The sequence below is a fragment of the Solanum tuberosum genome, unplaced genomic scaffold, assembly GCF_000226075.1.
Source record: "Solanum tuberosum cultivar DM 1-3 516 R44 unplaced genomic scaffold, SolTub_3.0 scf00415, whole genome shotgun sequence".
NCBI lineage: Eukaryota > Viridiplantae > Streptophyta > Magnoliopsida > Solanales > Solanaceae > Solanum > Solanum tuberosum.
This window is the reverse complement of record NW_006239349.1, coordinates 254,343-268,774: the sequence shown is the minus strand read 5'-3', so window position 1 is coordinate 268,774 and position 14,432 is coordinate 254,343. Positions and strand designations below refer to the sequence as shown.

The 14,432-nt window shown below is 34.1% G+C and overlaps 3 protein-coding genes and 1 long non-coding RNA gene across 4 annotated transcripts; 2 read left to right on the top strand and 2 right to left on the bottom strand.

Annotated features, from left to right (window-relative positions):
• The first annotated feature begins 1,084 nt into the window (after positions 1-1,084).
• On the top strand, positions 1,085-2,676 carry LOC102600108 (protein UNUSUAL FLORAL ORGANS). The gene has a single exon (XM_006363127.2). The coding sequence runs from the start codon at positions 1,300-1,302 to the stop codon at positions 2,674-2,676; it is 1,377 nt and encodes a 458-aa protein (XP_006363189.1). The 5' UTR covers positions 1,085-1,299.
• Positions 2,677-3,781: 1,105 nt separating this feature from the next.
• LOC102599776 (nucleolar complex protein 2 homolog) lies at positions 3,782-9,150 on the bottom strand. Its single transcript, XM_006363126.2, has 12 exons — positions 9,043-9,150; positions 8,829-8,953; positions 8,220-8,291; positions 7,586-8,137; positions 6,744-7,049; positions 6,345-6,401; positions 5,684-6,013; positions 5,381-5,587; positions 5,047-5,133; positions 4,686-4,780; positions 4,470-4,598; positions 3,782-4,311 (listed from the first exon to the last, which is right to left on the bottom strand). The coding sequence occupies exons 1-12, from the start codon at positions 9,059-9,061 to the stop codon at positions 4,047-4,049; spliced, it is 2,244 nt and encodes a 747-aa protein (XP_006363188.1). The 5' UTR covers positions 9,062-9,150; the 3' UTR covers positions 3,782-4,046.
• An 826-nt stretch (positions 9,151-9,976) lies between these two features.
• Positions 9,977-11,707, top strand: LOC102599449 (anthocyanidin 3-O-glucosyltransferase 2-like). The gene has a single exon (XM_006363125.1). It carries the CDS (start codon positions 10,029-10,031, stop codon positions 11,481-11,483), a length of 1,455 nt encoding a protein of 484 aa, XP_006363187.1. The 5' UTR covers positions 9,977-10,028; the 3' UTR covers positions 11,484-11,707.
• A 204-nt stretch (positions 11,708-11,911) lies between these two features.
• Positions 11,912-14,115, bottom strand: LOC102599240 (uncharacterized). The gene is made up of 3 exons (XR_368564.2): positions 13,377-14,115; positions 13,187-13,291; positions 11,912-12,129 (listed from the first exon to the last, which is right to left on the bottom strand). It is a non-coding gene; the product is annotated as an uncharacterized lncRNA (long non-coding RNA).
• Between the last annotated feature and the right edge of the window lie 317 nt (positions 14,116-14,432).

Sequence of the window (14,432 nt, the reverse complement as noted above, 5' to 3'; positions counted from 1 at the left end):
CTCAAATTGATTTGTTATTATTGAAATGTGTTGAAAATATTTTTGAAATAGATGATGTATAAATGTATAAAACACCCAATAACCTAGATTCCTATTGTGCTAAATGAAGATGATTTTTTTTTTTGTTTAGCAAGCATAAAGCTACAGATTTAAAAAATTTGAAAGACACAAGATTGACATAACTGGCAGGGATGTTAGTGAAAGTGCAGAAAATAGTAGTTTTAGTGAACAAGTCATCTTCTTCCTTGAAAGATGAGTTCTTGATTCCATGGTTATGGTGGGTTGAGAAGAATAAAGGGATGATTTTTGATGAAAATGAAGAGTGGATTTTGGCACCACCCATTTTGATTGTGGGTCGGGTGGATTTTTAATTTTTGGGTAAAAAATAAATAAAATCGGGTAAATCATTTAGATGATGTCACGTGTCCATCCGTTAGATTCAAGGATATATACAACCCAAAAGAATGACGGTAAGGGCATATACAACCTTAAAGTATAACGGAGGGTATTGACATACCATTTATGATAGTTCGGGGGTATATTTGTCCCTTTTCCCTTTTATGTTTGCTAAATCTAAAATTTACTTTTTTTTTTTTTATAGTTTCTAAAAAAATATGCAAAGTCAATAGTGGAGAAGTACTAAGCATACATTTTTTTCTTTATAGGCATGTCAAATCAAAATGTGACAAATAAAAATGAATAAAGAAAATAACTAATATTAGCATAACTAATACATCATATTCTTATACACTCTACCGAACACCTTTTGGTAGTGAACCTAGGAAACCTAGAACTTCCATAGTTAATCATAATAACTTGTCTCTTTATTTGTGTGTGTGTGTTGTCTGCTTGTCTGTTGAACTACAGTCTGTGGATTGTCCTTCCTTCCTCGGCCTTGACAAGAAAACACTGAAATGATACATTTATCCATCACTTCACTTTTAACTCCACCACCAAAAAAATAAATGAAAAACAAAGGCTGCCAAATTCCTATATAAACACTTGTTCCCATCTCCTAAAACAAACCAAGAATCCAAAAGACAAAGAGAGAAGCCATAAAAGAGACTTTCCCTTCTAGTTTTGCTTAGTTTTCTGCCAAACATTCATATCTCTTTCCTCATTTTCTTCCTCTTTAGTGAAACTCCACCTCTTTTACTCACATGTCCACTGAATTTGAGAAACATAAAAGAGAAACCATCTAAAAAATAACCTTAACTTTCCTTTTTACACTCTCCTAGCTCCAAACTTGAAGGCAAAACTCAAATCCCTTTTAGTATTATCTCCAATTATACTCTAAAAATGGAAGCTTTTCATCATGCCCCTATTAGCTTTCACTTTCCCTATGCTTTTCCTATCCCAACACCAACAACCAATTTTCTTGTAACTCCAAATTCATCATCAATTAATGGAATGATCAACACTTGGATGGATAGTAGAATTTGGAGTAGACTTCCACATAGGCTTATTGATAGAATCATTGCTTTTCTTCCACCACCTGCTTTCTTTAGAGCTAGAGCTGTTTGTAAGAGATTCTATGGACTTATTTACTCTACTCATTTTCTTGAATTGTACCTACAAGTTTCACCTAAGAGAAACTGGTTCATTTTCTTTAAACAAAAAGTACCAAGAAACAACATTTACAAGAACATGATGAATAGTAGTAGTACTAATTCAGGAATTTGTTCTGTTGAAGGGTACTTGTTTGATCCTGATAATCTTTCTTGGTATAGGCTTTCTTTTGCTTTAATCCCACAAGGGTTTTCTCCTGTTTCATCTTCTGGTGGATTGATTTGCTTTGTTTCAGATGAATCTGGATCAAAAAACATTCTTTTATGTAATCCACTTGTAGGATCCATAATTCCCCTGCCTCCAACTTTAAGGCCTAGGCTTTTTCCTTCTATTGGTTTAACTATAACTAACACATCTATTGATTTAGCTGTAGCTGGAGATGACTTGATTTCTCCTTATGCTGTTAAAAACTTAACTACAGAGTCATTTCATATTGATGGTAATGGATTTTACTCAATATGGGGTACAACTTCTTCACTTCCAAGATTATGCAGTTTTGAATCAGGCAAAATGGTGCATGTACAGGGGAGATTTTATTGCATGAATTTTAGTCCTTTTAGTGTGCTTTCTTATGATATAGGGACTAACAACTGGTGCAAGATTCAAGCCCCGATGCGACGATTTCTACGCTCACCGAGCCTTGTAGAAGGGAATGGTAAGGTTGTTTTAGTTGCAGCAGTTGAAAAGAGTAAACTCAATGTGCCAAGGAGTTTAAGGCTTTGGGCATTGCAAGATTGTGGGACAATGTGGTTGGAAATAGAAAGAATGCCACAACAATTGTATGTGCAATTTGCTGAAGTGGAAAATGGACAAGGGTTTAATTGTGTTGGACATGGTGAGTATGTGGTGATAATGATTAAGAATAATTCAGATAAGGCATTGTTGTTTGATTTTTGTAAGAAGAGATGGATTTGGATTCCTCCTTGTCCATTTTTGGGAAATAATAATAATAATTTGGACTATGGTGGTGGTAGTAGTAATAATTATTGTGGAGAATTTGGTGTTGGAGGAAGAGAGTTGCATGGATTTGGTTATGACCCTAGACTTGCTGCACCTATTGGTGCACTTCTTGATCAGTTGACATTACCCTTTCAGTCATTCAACTGATAGTTAAACTGTTTACAAGTGGGGTATCAGTAGTACTAGTACTATGAATAGTTTAATTTGGTGGTTAATTAATTGTATTTTAGTGTTTAATTATCTGGTAATTAACTAGTGTTTTTATATTAGTATGTGTTTAGTATGAAGTTTAATTTGTACTCTACTACTGTTGGTTGACTTATTAATATGAGTTTTTACATTGATTTGTGCTTATATATAGTTTACTTGGGTATCTTTTTTTACTTCTTTTGAAAACTAGTACAAAGTAGAAAACCCTAATACTTAAAACAAGAAGAATATCTTTATATTGTCAATTTAACGATGATTTTCTTAGCATCATAGAGTATTCGACATATTTTTTGGTTAATATAACTGTGAGTGTGCGTATAATGACGACGGAAACAATAATAATATATTAAAAGTGAATTTTCTCAGCTGTAGAGAAAAAAAGTAAGTAGTAATTTTTACACAATTTTTTGCTAATTTTAACCAAGTATACAATGGATAATCGATAAATAATTAGTTTATTATACAAGTTAAAATTGTTAGGATCCCTCGTTTTGAACTGATTCTAAATCATTTTTTTGCCACGTGGAATACAATAACCTCATTTGCTATAAGAAAGTTAATTTCAAAGTTATTAAATGAAAATTAGCTCGTGGTCGATTAGTTAGTTCTTTTCTGGAAATAATTAAAAGTTTGAAAATAGAAGTAAAACTTGTTCATTTCATAGTCTTTAAGAGTGAGAACAAAATCAACTACATGCAATTGGATGCTAAGGTTAAAATCTACATAAACTCTACCATTCTAAAACCCTACTTTTAAACTTTCACTAGGTATGTTGTAATATATGTATTGAAAGGAAAAAAAAATTACTAATTACTTTTGCGTTTCACAATGAAAAAAAAAATGAATTTGTGAACAAAACAAGTTTTTCGAAGGTTTCTTTTTCTGAAATTTGAAATTTTCTTGTAACTTGAAACGTAACTCAAGCAGTAAGCTAAACAAAAGACATAATACATAAACAGACACTCAAACTAACCCTCATCTAGCAAGTACACACTCCAACTTTGAGAGTGCACATAACTCGAGTTGTGATCAGAGGGGTATATCAAAAGAACCGGGAGAGGAACGACCTCTATAAGTGCCAAAAAGAAATAGATCGATCAATGAATTACATCTCAATCCCCAACTAGTTGGGATTAGTTATATATGAATTGTTATGAGTAGTCTGCCCTATACGGCACGAAATTTTTTTTAGGATAAAGGAAAACAAAAATGATAGCTAACTTGTACAGTATAATATTTTTTGCTTAGAGCTTACACTGGACAAACTGGCTCATGCTACACTGTTCTTGTTCCTCGTACAAGAATCATCAGACAGCAGATGCTACTTGATTGGATTGCTTCCTTTTCTTGTTCTTCCTCCGATGAGTTTTCCCTTTCTTCTTTGAAGGCGCTTTAGATGGCTTTTGTTTTATGCTGGCTTCTTCATCAGAGGGGGCGTCACTCAAGGAACCCTCCTCATCATCAGAACTGAGAATAAAATCCTCTACAATGTCTTCGTCAAAGGCAGTTTCATCTTGCTGATCCTTCCTTCTCTTCTTTTTCTGTTGTTTCTCCTCTGTAGACTCCTCATCCCTGCAAGGCATCATACCGGACAAATACATTCATATACACCAACAAAAGAAAGACAGCTTGTTGATCCGCCCGTCAGGTCTCAAGGGTTCTTTTCCTCTTGAGGAGGGGGGTTATAGGTGGTGGGGATAGGTAAGTGGTGAAGAAGAATGTGAACATACTTGGGAGTGCCTGCAGGTAGCCAAGAAGAACTGAAGACAGCATCACCTTTGCTATCTTCACCATCATCATCTTCATCACTTTCAGTTATCTTACTCCCGAAGGCAGATGAATCTTGGCCAACGAGTATACTGCAGATAAACAAGTTCATTACTTTATGATCAACAGAAAGATCGTCTCCGGATAAAGATCCTAAGAAAAATAGAGTATTGTGAAACCTGGATTCCTTTAATGAATCACTTCTCTGTTGTGCTCTCTGTCGGAGACTAGCAACATATTTTGAAAGAGGACTCACCCCTGCATTCTTATCATCCTAAGGATGAATATGAAGGTCAGAATTGTTTCAAGGGAGCCAAATCATGAAAGATGATGACATGGATTAATCCTAGACACACAAATCTCTATAACACCCCAACCTATTCGTCTTCATCAGAAGGATGCTTTGACAAGTGGACAAAGCTTTCAATGTGTTCCTTACTAACAAAAGAAGATAACAAGTATAGGTTGGTTGAAAAATGAAAGGTGATTTACAGGAATTTTACTGGTAAATGGGAAAGATAAACATCAGGATGTTCAAACCTCAAGAAAAGATGCTGCCGCTGGGTCATTAGGCAGAAATGAAACTGTCATGCGCTTCTTATTTGTGTACTCCGAATTGGCTTCAATCTGTAGATTTACCAAGTCAACTTCAGGAACTTATAACAAAGGCTTCATTTCAGAAGAAACAATTGGTGCCAGCTAACAAATAGCCCATAATAGAGACTAAAGATTGCAAAGTTAGATATCCCAGAATCGATACTACAGAAGATCTTTTGAACTCAGAAAACTATGCAAAGTTATTAATGCAAACATGTGACTTGAGAAAATAATCCAGTCATATCACCAAATAGAATCAAGTACCCAACAAACATACCTCGCGAATAATTTGCTTTATTTCACGACGGAATCTATCGACATTGGTGGACTTGCAGAAGTTGCGTAACCTAACAACAGGAACAGAAGAGAGCTCAAAGAAACCAACTGAGTAGCTCCATTGAGCAAGATGCTCAGCAAGTTCCTCAACCACAGAAAACACACATGCTTCCTGAAATGCTCTCGTTTTCAACGTAAGCTTGCTAACCTGATACATCAAATATAGATTCAGACAGCTAAGACAAGTTCTTATAAAGCAGTACACTATTAAACTAAAGCAAGTAGATAGGCATTCTGGAAGTACCCTTAAAACAGTACGGAAATCTATGGCTTTTCCAACTCCCCCTGTTGGAGGCCTATGCAATTCTTTTATTTCCAACATGTCTAAGAGGAGTGGGGAAACAGGAACAAAAGAATTGGTGGATGCAGCAATTCTGTTGAGCATTTTGATGCATCGCAATCTAAGGGGAAAATAGCGAGCAGTTGGAACCAAACGAGCTGCTCCAGAAATTATTTGCGTCAGCGGATAAGCTAGGGGCCTAAACTCAGGTTCTGAACTGTATGCACAGATAGCTGCAGTCCAAAGCTCAAGACAATGTATATACTTCCACTGGTAAACCTTCAGAAATGATTCCTGAGAAGAATTGAAAACGAAGAAACTGTGATTGGATCCCTTAAAAGGCAAATATAACGATGAAAAGAAATAACATAACGATGAAAAGAAATACAACATGCGCATAATACTGAAGCAACATAACACACTGTCACTTTATGATCAACTTGACACTCTAAGCTACTGTCTCTTGAAAATTACAAATGAAGGCTAAAATGCATTTTCTCAACTCTTAAAAGCAGAATATTCTACCAGAATTTAGTTAACTAAAAGAGAGAAAGGAAAAAAAATCACATTTTGGTAACCATAATCCAAAATTAAAAAAAAGGCGACAAGTTAAGAGTCAAAGTACCTTGCCCTTGGTATTGTGTGCTTCCTTGGATGATTGATTAGCCTTTTGAGACGATTTCTAGGAAAGATTAGATAAAGGGAGAACAATAATTAGTGGCCACTAAAAGGCAAGGATAACTTTCAATAGGATAAGATACTACCAGTAATGTAAAATGCTGAAGCCACTTGATACTCTTTGAGCATCTTTTCAAACGTGAAAATATGAATTAAGCTAACATGTATGTTGGATCTCTTAAGCCAGAGTATTCTTCATCTAAAGTTATTAAAAAAAGAAAAAAAACTGCTACACAAGATACCCTTTTAAGTTTTACTCCCAAAAGATTTATAGAATAAGCATATATCAGTGGTTGGTAACAAAAAGTCGGAAAGAAGACAAGTTATCAGTAACAAAATAACAAACCTTTGTCTTAGTACTACTTTGCGCATCCCGTAAAATCATTGCCAACTGCCGAATGAAAACAAAGGCATGCTGGTACGCATTGGGAAGATCCACCCTAAGGAGTTCAACGAAACAATTACCAAGAAATTGAATATGCTGCAGCTTTGACGCATTCATGAATTGGCAGTTCAATAAATAAGCTTTATACATCCCTCTAAAGCACTCGTCAATGCAATCAGAGCCAAGCTGTATACACAGATCCCTTAGAAACAAAAAAGAGACAACTGGTAGTGCACCTCCGCCTGTACCCCAGAAATGAAGAAGAACCTGAAAAGTCAAATTATGCTTAAGCCTGATTCTTTTAGACAGTGTGAAGAATACCCCATGCAGAGAACAAAAGACCCATGTGACTCATGAATTCTGAAAAACAGAGAAGTCTAAACCAAGAGTGCTTCGCAATTATTTTTAAACTTAATTCTTATGGATCTTAATTTAATGAATTTACTTTGTTTGTGATAGTAGGAAATAAGCAGTGTGCGTAGTTTGAAGTGATCAAGGACCAAATGCCATGTCATTCAACTGTCAGATATAAATTTTATAGCACTGATATAGAAAACACTTAAAAGACCCCAATGACAAATTGAAGATAATTAGCTTTTGATAATAGCTGAAGCCTCGAAACAGCATATAGCCTTACCTACTCACCCCTGCCCAAAAAGAGAAGGAGAAAGGATGAAACATGCAAATTTCTTGCAAATAAAGTTATATTATAGCAGAAGAAAACTGTTGTTCTAGATTAATCATTCCTTTGTACAAGAAAAGAGTTATGTGAATTGTAAGTATTAGATCACTCAATCCCATACCTTTATATATTTCCTTAAAAGAACTGGAAAAGCAGCCAAAAATACAGATGAAAATCTGAGTCTTCGTAATGTAAATGATATCATTTCTGTATCAGTCATCTGATTTAGAACATGTAGCGCATTCCCAAGATATGATTTGACCAAGTGGTTGTTGCTCTTCCATCGTTTAGTTTTAGACATATCCTTTATCATCTCCTTCTTCCCACCAGAAGTTGGCAACTTCAACAGGCCACGAAGAATTCCATCCATTTCTTTTAGAACAAATAACATTATCTTGTTGAACACAGAGCTAGACATAGTACTCCACTTTGACTTAGCATCTTCACCAGTATCATCGCCATAATGACAAGCTGTGCGGAAAGCTCTCATGAGAGACCTAATAGCCCCCGAACTCCTGTTTTCATGAATTGAACTACACCAAGCATCCACCATTGCAGTAGTGATGACATTTGTGGATGACTTGACCTCCTTTCCATCTGCATGAACAAGTTGTTCAGTGTCAGCTTCATCATCTTCGATTTCCTCACCATCCATTTCAGTCTCGTCATCATCCTTCACAAAATTGGAATAAGATTCTACAAACATTTCACATACCATGAGAACAATGAGAAGGGAAGATATTGTAAAGACTTACATCAGTATCCTCATCATCAAACTCTAGGAGATCCTTGTCATGCTCTTGCAAGAATTGATAGAACTCGGGATCCTACAGAAAAAAAATGTGGCATATGCTGGTTAAATAGATTTATCAGTAATCAGTACAAAAAATTATGGAATGAATATTTGCACCACACTACACTTGCACTGACAATATCAAAATGTGTAGCAGATGGATTACGTTGTTCAATGATGCAAGCAGGCTAAATATAGGAATGAGTTGTAGATGAATGACCTTAAACTCTGTGAGTAAATCTATCAAGCTACATCTTTGAATCATTTTATTGGCATTTGAAGGAAATGGTGTTGGGATTCTAAATGAAATTTTATTTGATCAAATAATAAATCAATAACAGACAGACAAAATTGGTTCTTACAAAGAAAACAAAGGCAATGACAGTAAGCAACTCGGTTTGCTGCTTCTGACGCATATCAAAAAGTTTGGCTGCTCATGTTTTTGTATTCCTCAAGTTTTTTCAGAACTTACATAAAAAGTAAAATCATTCAAAAAGAAAGTACTAAAATACAGAACTGAAAGCACAAAAAGAAAGCAAAGAACTCATAGACATGTCGACAAAATTATCACCTTTTCTTGGAGTCTTTTCAATTGATCCGCATGTCCTCCCACATTTTGCTCTGAAGATGACTTGGACATCATTTCATCTGTATTTTCTTCAACCGTCGAAGATTTTTTGCTCAATTTCTTCGATTCTGACATGCCCAACCAAAAAAAAAATAGCATAAAACAGGATGTAAAACAGGAAAGTGCGTTGAAAGAAAAACTTAAAAAAAATATATACCTTTGTTCTTCGTCCCCATTGATTGAAATTTGTGAGTTTCTTTTCTCGCTAAAACCCTGATTTTTGCTGCAGGGTTTAGTGTTCTGAAGATTTTTGCTCTCGATAAAGCTGGATAGATGAAGAAGTTGGGATTGGGCTTATTGGACTACTACAATTTGGGTCAAAAATTATAAAGCCCAATATGTTTATTTCTGCTAACCATTAGCTGATTTACGCAAATGTCCCTTTTAGACCATTATTTAAATTTTGTCCATAGTCTGAAAAAAAGAGAGTGTAAATATGACTTTGGGGTGAACAACATATTAGACTTTTGTAGACATTTGGATCACCGTTTGTTCCATTTGATCACCTAACTATCTCGTACATTTTTAATTTAGATTTTTGAAAATCTTTTGCATGTGTTCTGAAGAAGTGCAGATTACATAAATAAGCTAATCATTTAAAAATGTCACCTTTAATTATACAATTTAGCTTTAATCAGTCGTAAAACCTCAAACTTGTTTTGATCGAGATTGATGTATATAATTATAGGAAATGACATATTTATAGTGGTTAACTTAACTATATAATAGATGCTTGCATATAAAAAAATAAAATTCAAAACTTAAATTAAAAATATATATCTAATAGAAACACTTTATTATGTTCATGTATTTAATTGAAACAGATTGTAAGTTCAAATATATAAATGAAATTTATTTGACCAGACGAAAGCCTTTGGCACTTTGCTATCTACTACCACCTACTACCCAATTAAAAAAGAGAATTTATAGAATGACCTACCTAATGAACTCACATGTTTATTATTATAAATTTATAATTCTTTTTATAGTAAACTAACAAGTTCAAATAAAAAAATACTACTACTTTGAATATAAACGATTCCACCAATTAAAAAAGAGAAAAAAAGAAAAAAAAGACAAAGGAGTACTTTATATAGTGACCTCCTTATCTCCAATTACTTCAAGCCAAATCCTAAACCAACCATGAAAAGAGCAAAGGTAGTGTTCATTTCAACACCAGCACTTGGCAACATTGTTCCAATTATTGAGTTTGCTAAACTCTTCACTCAAAAAAACAAAAACTTTTCAGCCACCATACTCTTAATTAACATCCCTCAAAGACCACTTGTCCAATCATATATTGACTCTCTCACCACCACCACCACCACCAACGCCACCGGAAACATCCATTTCCTCTCCCTCCCCGTGGCAGATCCACCGTCCCTCGATCAATTTGAGGCAACTATAGGTTTTTTATCACTATTAATTCAAAATCACACGTTACAAGTCAAAAATGCACTTATTGACCTTATTTCAGACTCAGACTTGGACTCAGGGCAAGTTGTTGGATTCTTTATTGACATGTTTTGTACATCTTTTATTGATGTTGCTAAGGAACTAAACATTCCATGTTATCTTTACTTTGCTTCCCCTGCTACTTTCTTGAGCTTCATGTTACATCTCCCAATTTTAGATGCTCAAGTTAGTACTAATATTGAGTACAAAGATTCAGCCAATGATTTCAACATTCTTGGCTTTTCCAATCCTGTCCCTATTAAATGTTTCCCTTCATTCATGCTAAAAAGACATATAGATGGTTACTCTTGGTTCCTACATCATGCAAAAAGGTACAAAGAAACAAAGGGTATTATTGTCAACACATTTCAAGAACTTGAACCTTTTTGCTTAAACTCATTAGTACATACTACTAGTCATGTTGTACCACCAATTTATCCAATTGGACCAGTAGTGGATCATAATGGACCAGCTCAATGGCATCAAGATTCTTGGGGTCATGAAAATGTCATGAAATGGCTTGATAATCAAGAACCATCATCAGTAATTTTCTTGAGTTTTGGAAGTATGGGAAGTCTTAAAGATTCACAAGTGAAAGAAATAGCAAAAGGTTTGGAGAAAGCAGGACACCCTTTTTTGTGGGCAATTAGAGAAGCACCAAAGGATAAAAGAGAACTTCCAAATGATTATACAAACTTAGAGGAAATTTTACCTAATGGGTTTTTAGAATCAACAAAGGGGAAAGGGCTAGTGTGTGGGTTGGTCCCACAAGTTACAATCTTGGCCCATAAGGCTATTGGAGGATTTGTGTCACACTGTGGTTGGAATTCGATTCTTGAAAGTTTATATTATGGAGTGCCAATTGGTACTTGGCCAATATATGCAGAGCAACACTTGAATGCATTTGAGTTGGTGAAAGAGTTGGATTTGGCTGTGGAAATCACAATGGATTATAGAGATGGCACAACATTGGTTTCATCAGAGGAAGTGGCAAAAGGGGTTAAGAAAATAATGGATGGTGATGGTGAGGTGAGACAAAAGTTTAAGAAAATGAGTGAGAAATGCAAGGATGTTTGGAAGGAAAATGGCTCATCTTCTAATTTTCTTGGACACTTGATTGATGAATTAATGGCTGTGATTTGAAGAAGGGTTACCTAGTCCAACTTGGTGGGCTTTGTTTGGCTATAAAATTTAGTAGATTCTTTGTCTAAAGAGTTAGGCAAGGAGTAAGAGGTGGAAAATTATGAAGAGATGAAAAATAAAGTTTTCTACTTTATGGTAACTCTAACTAATTATGTAATTTTGGATTCAAATAAAAAAAACTATGATTATGAAGCACATTAATAAAACTTTTATCTTCTATAAAAGAGTGAGTAGATATTGATTTTTTTCTCGTAATGAATGATCGATCTCAATTGGAATTATTAAGAATATTCTTGATAGATTTACCATATTTTTCTATAAAAAGACAAACACTTCAAAAATACTTTTTGTTTTTTATATATATACTAGAAGGGCATGGCCCGTGCTTAGCACGGGCCCAACATAGTAAGCTTGTTGTAAACAGAGTATTGCTGGAACTTATTTCAACTATATAAGCCACAATTTGCAACTAAGCAACATATTCAAATTATGAATAATTTAGTTAATGAGATGATTTACAAAGTTAGAAACAAAAATAAAATCAAAAGAAAAGAAAAAGAAAGTATGCTAGCAATTGCAATGTGCCATGGGAACATCAGTTGTTCAACTCTACTTTCCGGTGGCTGAATATTACTATTTGTTGTTCCTGCGTATTATTAAAAAGAAACACATCAAAAAAAAGTGGGGGGCAAGTTCTATCAAGATATCAACTTCACTATTTGCACAAATTGCATATTTATATGATCAAAGATGGTAAAATTAGAAGATTTAGATGCAAGAAAGTTAGTAGTTCCCTTAAAAGTCAACTAACACTACCTTAAATAAATACACAATTCCGTTGCTGTATTTTAAGCAATTCAAGATGGAAAATGGACTGCTGTTAGCAAAATTGGATAAAATTGACAAAAAGGACTCCAAGTTGGAATATTTGGACTCAAAACATATCTTAACACATGTAACAACATTTAACTTATGTCTGGCAGTGAACAATTGTTGAACTAATAATGAACTAAGCGTATCACCCATTCTACTTCTCTAACATGAAAGAGCTATCAGGTAATTCTTAATTCTGAAAAAGACTGTTGAGACTCCAACTTTTATAATTACCATTTCAATCTCTTTTAAGTATTGTTCGTAATCAACCTCCGCCAAATCATGCCCAACATAAATACATCACATGTTTTGACAAAGATAAATAATTAGGACTACTCCTAATTTATAGCCCATGTTCAAAAAGTTTTCATTTCCTTTTCTCCTCTTCCTCCATTTCAGAATCCATAAAACAAAGCAAATGGAAAGAGTTAAATGTCACTTTCATCCATAAACTAAATAATAGAGCTTTAAAAAAAATGTAATGGTTCAAAAGAAATTATTATCTACTCAGATTACGTGAGCAACTTCCAATTTTACAAATTAAATATGAAGTAGAATATAGGGGAAAATGTCAATTCATTTATAGTAAGTTAGGATGCACATAAAAAGAAAAGCAGGAGAGTAGTGTGGACAAAGGAAGGAATAGGGACTTCTATTGGTATCTTCGGTAATGTAAGTAAATTAAGATGGTAACAAAAATTAAAGTAAGTTAAGTAACTTGGAGAGGAGCAACACGAAACTTCTACCGAAAAAAATCTTCAGGATTATGAGGGCAATCATAATTTATTGTTGGACAATGATAATTCACTTTCAGATGATAAAATAATTACCATGTATGTGCTGAAGGCAAGTGATCAGCTCTGGTATAAGCCTTTTGAATCATAAATTTTTGAAAAGCTGAAACTGCTTATAGTGAAAAATCCTTCTGACGACACCTGGAAAAGTAGACACAGATTTATTAGACGATTGCAGGAAATATATATAACATGCAATGGTAGTCAAATGGAAGCAACAAACTACCTTTAAGGACTTGATGATAAAGTAATAACGCGAGTTTTGTCTTTCTTGCTAAAACCTTAAATGATTTTTTCAAATGACTGAATAACAGACGATGGTGCAGTATTGTATAAAAAATATTTTGTATTTGTCCTTGAATTCATCCACTGTAAAGCCAAAGGTCAAATTAATAGTAAGCGTATGTGTGAAATTGAAGATGATATTAAAAAATAGACATTGATTTCTTAACAAATTTAGAGTGGCATGTATTGATTCTTGTTGTACCATATAGAAATTGATATATAGAGATGTGAAAGTGGAAAAGAGAGAAAAGAAATTGTTTTTATCACTATCACAGGCAATCAACAAAAAATCAGAGAGAGATCCAACATTGAAAGTCTGATAAGCAAAGAGAATGAAAAAAACACTCATCAGAAGAGGGATAGGACACTTCCAAGCCTGAGAAAGAAAGAAATTGAAGAGAGTTTGAAATGAGACCATGTATAGTAGTAATAATATAATACTAATACTAATAAATAATAGATAGAACTAACTTGATTCCAAAAGAATCGAATAAATCTCGAACTTTGCATCTTTTCTCTATGACTAATCAGGCGGGGCGGGGGATTAGACTTCAAATTATAAACAACTTAAAAGTGCGTATTTCAAAAAAGATATTATGATGTCTTTTCTGAAATCTGCAGGACATGATCAATAATATTATCAAAATGGAGCATCATAAACCGCCAAGTAGTATATAAGGGACTCGTTCTGTATTTTAAGCAATTCAAGATGGAAAATGGACTGCTGTTAGCAAAATTGGATAAAATTGACAAAAAGGACTCCAAGTTGGAATATTTGGACTCAAAACATATCTTGACACATGTAACAACATTTAACTTATGTCTGGCAGTGAACAATTCTTGAACTAATAATGAACTAAGCGTATCACCCATTCTACTTCTCTAACATGAAAGAGCTATGAGGTAATTCTTAATTCTTAAAAAGACTCTTGAGACTCCAACTTTTATAATTACCATTTGAATCTCTTTTAAGTATTGTTCGTAATCAACCTCCGCC